Here is a 7,847-nt window from a genome sequence, read left to right on the forward strand (position 1 = left end):
GTATTCACAATTATTTATTTTCTAGTTTGCAAAAAAATGCAATAAACATAGTAACAAAAATGCAAAAAAAGCAGGTTTAATTTAAAAACTTCTATATGTATCCAATTGATAAGGATTGATGGGTTGATTTTTTTCCATGTAAGCCTGACCATTCAATGTATCCCCAACATGGTTCTCTTTAGCAACTTTATTCTGACATGATAAGTGCACTTAGGAAATTGTAGTACATTTCAAGTGACACAAATGTAAAGCTCTATGGGAAAAATATAGGTGATTTGTAGGAACGCAGTTCTGCCAAACAATTTTTATGCAAGCTTCAGATCTCACATTTTCATATTAATGGTTATGTTTTTATAACTTGTGGTTTAAAAAAAAATAAATTAATGGAAAATTTTGTACTTTTAAGGTGTGAATAATTAGGACATTAATTTTATTGAATAAAATATTGGATGGATTTATTGTTTCAAATTTTATGAAATAGGGTTTGATTGTACGAAATGTTTAGAATAGAAATCCATGAATGTCAGGAATGTATTTGTAATCTATATTTAAGACAAACATTCCGTTTTGGCAAATTCTGTGTAACTTAATGGTAAGTTAAATTGAAATTTTATATAAAAAAAATTTAGGTCAAATTTCTCGGCACTTTGAAAAAACGGTTTTATACAGTAAAATTAGAATAAAATCAACCATTTTTATAGCTCTATATGTCTTACTGTATCTGTCTATTGTATGTCTTCATATGTAATAAATCTTATTGTTCAGCAGAGTTTCTAGAAGTTAGAAATTGGATCAAACTTTTTTTTTTTTATTCAGTTTTGGGTAAAGCCCCTTTCACACGTAGCGATGCAGCAGCGATCACGACGGGCGACCTGACCTTATCAGGATCGCTGCTGCGTCGTTACATGGATCTCACCAGCAACCAGTGACCAGCCAGCAACAACACATGGAAGCGATGCTGCGCTTGGTAACTAAGGTAAATATCGGGCAACCATTACCCGATATTTACCTTGGTTACCAGCGCACACCGCTTAGCTCTGGCTCCCTGCACTCCTAGCCAGAGTTCACATCGGGTTAATAAGCAAACCTTTGCTTATTTACCTGATGTGTAACTCCGGCTACGTGTGCAGGCAGCAGGCAGCCGGCGCTGGCAGCGTGAGAGCGGCGGTGCTAGTAACTAATGTAAATATCGGGTAACCAAGGAAAGGGCTTCTTGGTTACACAATGTTTACCGTGGTTACAGCTTACCGCAGGCTGCCAGACGCCGGCTACTGCTCCCTGCTCGCTTCAGTTCGTCGCTCTCTCGCTGTCACACACAGCGATGTGTGCTTCACAGCGGGAGAGCGACGAGCAAAAAATGAAGCAGGACATTCAGCAACGAGCGGCGACCTCACAGCAGGGGCCAGGTCGTTGCTGGATGTGACACACAGCGACGGGACGTCGCTGCTACGTCACAGAAAATGGTGACTTAGCAGCGACGCCGTTGTCGCCATCACTGTGTGTGACACCACCTTTAGCCATAGCAAGAGAAGCATGAATTATATTGAAATTATTCTACTATTTCAGTTTTCCACTGTAGCAAAGCCATTTTAATTGAATGCCGATTTGATGCAAACACTTTTCTCTTAGATAAGCCCTTTTCTGACATTCACCATATACTGTTATGGCCGAAAGTGTTGGCACCTTTGAAATTGTTCCATAAAATTACTTATATTTCCAAGAAAGTTATTGCAATTTCTCGTTTTGTCAAACACGTTTATTTCCTTTGTGTGTGTATCGGAACAACACAAAAAAACAGGTAATAATTTTCAACAAAACCCCTAAAATAGTCCGGACAAAATTGTTAGCAACCTCAACTTAATATTTGGTTATACACACTTTGAGATAAATAGCAACAATCAATCGCTTCCTATAACCCTCCACAAGCTTCTTACTCCTCTCACCAGGAATATTGGACTCTTCTTTATATACTGCTCCAGGTCTCTCATATTTGAGGGCATCTTCTCTTGTCCCAACAGCAATTTTAGGATCTCTCCACAGGTGTCAATGGGGTTTAGATCTGGACTCATTGCTGCCACGTCAGAACTCTCCTGCACTTTGTTTCTTTGCGTTTCTGGGGGCTTCTTGAAGTGTTTGGGGTCATTATTCTGCTGGAAGACCCATGACCTAGAACGCACACTCAGCTTTCTGACACTGAGCACTACATTACCACCCAAAATCCTTTGGTAATCTTCAGATCTCATGATGCTTTGCACACAGTCCAATCACTTAATTCCAGAGGCAGCAAAACAACCCCAAAACATCTATCTCTGACCTCCACCATATGTGACTGTAGGTGCTGTGTTCTTTTCTTTTAAGGGCTCATTCCGTTTTCAGTAAATAGTAAAATGATGTGCTTTATGAAAAAGCTCTATCTTAGTCTCATCTGTCCACAAGACGCTTTCACAGACGGATTTTGGTTACTCATGTAAATTTTGGCTTTTTTGTCTCTGTGTCAGCAGTGGGGTCCTCCTGGGTCTCCTCCATAGTGCTTCATTTCATTCAGATGTGAACGGATAGTTTGCGCTAACACTGATGCCCTCTGAGCTGCAGGACAGCTTGAATTTGTTTGGAGCTTGATTTGTGGTGGCTTCTTCACCATCCGGACTATCCTGCATTGCAACCACTCATCAGTTTTTCTGTGCCGTCCACATCCAGAGAGATTATTTATAGTGCCATGGGTTGTAAACTTCTTGATTATGTTGCACATTGTGGACAAAGGAACATCTTGAGATGGACTTATAACCTTGAGTATGTTAATGTTTTCCAACAATTTTGTTTCTCAAGTCCTCAGACAGTTCTCTTCTCCTCTTTCTGTTTTCCATGCTTAGTGTGGCACAAACAGACACACAATACAAAGATTGAGCCAACTTCTCCCCTTTTTATCTAGTTTCCGGTGTGATTTTCATATTGTCCACACCTGTTACTTGCCACAGGTTAGTTTGAACGAGCATCACATGATTGGAACAAATTTGTTTTAACCACAATTTTGAAAAGATGCCAACAATATTGTCTGGCCTATTTTTGGGAGTTTGTGCGAAACTATGTCCAGTTTCCTTTTTTTTTCTCAGTTTTTTTGTGTTGTTCCAATACACCCAAAGGAACTAAACATGGGTCTAACAAAACATGAATGATTGCAATACATTTCTGGGAAAAATACTTCATTTTCTGGTACAATTTTAATGGATCCAACACTTTCGACCATGACTTTATGTACATCACTGATGGGAAATATGTGCTATAGATGCGTGGCACAGTGATGGTACAGCCTCATGAGATGAACCTGATCCATCAATAAGAGGTCAGTTGTTTATTGCGACTGTTTAAAGAGGACCCTTCATGAAATTTTTCATGTTGAACTGGATACACAAGGGGAAATTTTATTTTTTTTCTCCATATTTCGCCTCTTCCATACTGTGGAGGAGAGAAGCGCAAAATAGGGTCTTATCTGGTAGACAAGGGGATATACGTAAAGAGACAGGTACTCGCCTGTTTTAGTCGTGACAGGCACAACTCCTATACGAGCATTTAGGCAGAAAGTGCATATAGTGGTCAGCCGCAGCCCCGATGAAAAAATGTAGATCACAGGGTAGATGAGGAAAACCGGGTTTGATGCTGCGCTAAAAAACCACAGATCCAGGAGGTGCGATGAAATCCTTTATTTGCACGAGTCAACGCATTTCGAAGGCATAGCCGCCTTCTTCATCAGGACAAAAACAGAACAAGAAGGAACAGCAACAGATGCTGTTCTTTCTTGTTCTGTTTTTGTCCTGATGAAGAAGGCGGCTATGCCTTCGAAACGCGTTGACTCGTGCAAATAAAAGGATTTCATCGCACCTCCTGGATCTGTGGTTTTTTAGCGCAGCATCAAACCCGGTTTTCCTCATCTACCCTGTGCCTCTTCTATTGTGGAGATATTATTTGGCACCTACTGAGAGATTTCACTGGAGTTATCTACTTTTTCGTTTTTCTGATGCTGCCTAATCATAAGCAGGCAGCGCCTGCAACACGCCGTAATTTAGGCAAAGAGAGGCTAAGTTACCAAAAAAACAAGAAAGTTCTATTTTGCTTTGCAGCCACTATTACATTATATGTCCAGATCAACATGAAAAATTTGGTGAAACATCCTTTTAACCAGCTATGATTTTGCGGGTAATAGCAACCACTGCATCTAAGTGGTGAACCATAATGAAGGTACTCCTTCTGTCACTCCATCATCCCCTTGGCTGCTATGGCCCTCGAGATTTAATACTGGTCCAAGGTTTGCCAGATTAGTATAAATAGTGGGCTCTAAAAGTAAAAAAATATATATTTTTAAAGCATTAAATAAATTAAAAAAACTCTACATATTTTGTATTCTTCAGTATATAACCTCTCAAACGATAGAAATAACTTAGTAAATGAGATAAAGTCACTAGAAGGTCTTTAATATAACCCATTACAAAAGACATAAAGGACACCACGCTTAGTGGAGTCCATGATGCTTTTAACCTCATGGACCACTGCTAGTGCCATTTTCTGATGTGTTGTTGAAAAATGTTTCCCAGCTGTGGATCAAGTCCTGCTTCTGTTTTTGCAGCCAAGGGAGAGGCTGCTAGATTAGTGGGTCTGACCACAGGGATCCTAAAAGGAAACAAAGCACCCCCAATATGGCGGTTGGGCATGTGGTTGACTATCTCCATCACTCCCACAGCACACAACCACTTCTTTTGTTCTGGCAATCAATAGGGGTTCCTGTGATCTGACTGCGATCGATCTAGCAGCTATTGCGTATCCTATGGATAGGTAATAACGTATTACCTGCATAGGGAGCTGATATGGGAGAGGTGGCCAAGGGCATGGACACACCGGAGGTTACTGGGCTCCCATAGCAGTGTCTTAGAGTCCTGGAGGCCACGTAGCCCAATTATCTTCCCAATAACTCCCATTCACTTCTATGTGAGCAAGGAGTCCTGTATCTCTCCTCTCACAGCGGCCTCAATATGGATATCAGGAGACCATGTTCTCTAGATTTATATGGGTTCTCGGCATGTATGTATCCTGTCGATATATCAGAGATGTCTGGGGTCTGAATACCCCTGTAACCCCTTTTCTGTACAGCGGACTCGGAGCTATATATAATAAAAATGGTGCTCGACCATAATAAAGATGTATTCATCAGAATTTAGATGCCACAAAATACAATGATTTTCAAGGACAAACATTCGCTTCAAGAGGACAAGAACATTTTACAGTTTAAGGCCTTTGTTTTTATGTCACCGGGTCACTTATTGTGTATCGACTTTTTACTCCTAGTGGAAGATTTAGAGCGACACGACGGCTCCACGGAAAAACCCTATTTCATGAATAAAACCTTGATGAAGATCTTGAACAAACACAATGTATCGGCCAAACCGCAGTGACGGTCGCAGTCCATAACCAGAATGTATACCAAAGGTGCCTGTTACCATAAAGGTGCAATAAACAGAATACCGTCACATATAAAAGGGCTAAACTGATGAAAAGGCTGCATCTGTGAAATAGGCCGTGTTGTCCCTAGCAACCAATCACAGCTCAGCTTTCATTTCTAAAACTGCTGTGGAAAATTGTAAGCTGAGCAGTGATTGGTTGCCATGGACAACAGATGTGACACCTTAATGTCAGGCCACCAGCTGTATGGAGGCCAAGAGAGTAATGTCCTGTTCTTGCTTGATCGATGTAAATAAATTCTGTATATAAGGCGCCATTCCTGCAGAGTTATGCTTTAGACATGTACATAATGATTCATTTCTTAGAAAGGGGCAAGTAGTATTGTAATATATCCAAGTGCCTTAGCACTTATAGGGAATTATGTGTTAAGGAAAACACAAATAAAAAATGTTTTTTGGGTTTTTTTTTTTTTGCTCTACCCCCAAATGCTTTTTTTCTGCAACTTAAAGGAATTTTTCTTTAATGCTTAAAGCAGTGCCACTCATATCCGCAGGCCGTGCCGGCATTGGAGCTCTACCCCTTTCAAGTGCATGGACAAAGGCAATTCTGTATCTCAGGAAAAAATACTCCCTTTTTTGGTGTTTTTCATTTCGTTGGTCATTCGCCAAAAATATATAGGCGGAATATTCCAAAAATTCCAAGTTTTGGGTCTACATATAGAGCACTTACATCATTGCATTTGCTCCAAAATGTTTGCACAAATGATAGCATTTCATTGTTGTAAACGTCTAAGCCAAATTTATCAATGATGAGCAATGATAAGCATGGTAAACCTTTTCCGCGTGCAGTACGACATATTTATGTATTTTCTATACAGGCCATATCAAGGACCAATTACGTTACGACCAATTTGAACCCACAAAAGATGTTGCAATTTGCCCAAAATTCTGTATTAATGTGCGACAACTTGATTGTTGGTCTCTTGCGCTTTTCTAACATTGGGAAGTTTACCAAACATGATTAAAAATTTGCGCTACATCTTTTATGCCAAATTTACTATGAAGGTGCGACATTTGATAAATATGGAGCGATGAAATCGGGGTGAGCTCAATAAAGATTTGGTACAAGTTGCACCATTTTTTTTGGATAAGGCTGGTCCTGCACAAGGAAGCGTACTCCTGTAATATGGCTATAAATCTAGACTCCACCATCATACTAACCACTGGCGGACATAGACGAAAATGGGCCCCTGTGCAAGAACAATAAATGCGCCCTTTGCAGTCCAAAAACTCATTATATTGCAGTTTTCCTTGCTTTGGAAGTGGAAATGGGCCCCTTTAATTTTTAGGCCCCTGCACCAATGATATGTCTGCCCCTGAAAGTAACTGTATCATAGGGATCTATAAGGAGGGATGGGTGCAGACATCGCAGCCATATCAGGGCCTGGAGCATAAGGGTCTCAAAGGTTTTATAGAGAGACACCAGTACGATGTTAGGTGGGGTCATTACACATTTCATATGGAGGACCAGGAGCTTCACCTTACGCCTCTGTCAATAACACTCTTAGTTTCTTGGTCATTAACCCCCAATGTAAATTTGGCACAGTTATTTAAATGGATGGTCCCCTCTATCTCCAGAACATTGTCATCCCATCCACTGGTGAGTGGAGATCTTACTGTGCCGGAGTATAAATGTTTGATCACGGGTTGCAGGGGATGAGACTCCCACCTATCCTTCAAACAAGGGTCCCTTTTAGCTGTTTGCCAAGCACGATGGCCATAGACCTACTCTACATCTCCGCTCATGGGATTGATGGTGATAGCCGGTGGCTATCTGTCTATTTTCATACTCATGCACCATTTTATGCAAACTGGGTAGATCAGACTTTTATTTTCTGAATAAGAGGGACATCCCATCATCAAACATTTATGACAGGAGATGGTCCAAATCAATTTACAGGACCTGGTCCAGTGGCCACATCAGTAATCTGAAGCTGCTGGACGGGCATTATGACCTGACGTCATCCATGGTTCATCCTTTCATTAGCCAACCTGACAAGATATCATCATTATGACACATCACAGCCCACCAGGCTGGCTAATCAAAAGAAGAGACGCGGATTGACATCACCGAGGGTCCAGGGCCTGCACATTGATTTCCCCCAACTTTTATTTGTGGATACTATCCACTGGATAGGCAATGTATGCTTCTTTTTTTTTTACGCATTTTAAGTACATTCCCACTAAGAATTTCCTTTTATTCACTTCTGCTGTGCAGAATCTTTGGTTTTAGAAAATTTTGATTAAAAAATATATATATTTGAAGTTGAAGGTCCTGGACTTTTCACATATGCATTTATTTTCTGAGTTGTTTCTGCTGCTATTCTTGTTTATCAATAA

The 7,847-nt window shown here is 40.5% G+C and overlaps 1 protein-coding gene across 2 annotated transcripts in view; it reads left to right on the forward strand.

Annotated features, from left to right (window-relative positions):
- Window positions 1-7,847, forward strand: part of SLC44A5 (solute carrier family 44 member 5) — a 120,173-nt gene extending 112,326 nt beyond the window's left edge. For both annotated transcript variants that reach the window (XM_075320289.1, XM_075320291.1), the window contains one exon: window positions 5,335-7,847. In XM_075320289.1, the coding sequence (XP_075176404.1) occupies window positions 5,335-5,441 (107 nt within the window). In that variant the 3' untranslated portion in view covers window positions 5,442-7,847. The remainder of the gene's footprint in view (window positions 1-5,334) is intronic.

The sequence above is a fragment of the Anomaloglossus baeobatrachus genome, chromosome 8 (genome assembly GCF_048569485.1).
Source record: "Anomaloglossus baeobatrachus isolate aAnoBae1 chromosome 8, aAnoBae1.hap1, whole genome shotgun sequence".
Classification (NCBI taxonomy): Eukaryota; Metazoa; Chordata; class Amphibia; order Anura; family Aromobatidae; genus Anomaloglossus; species Anomaloglossus baeobatrachus.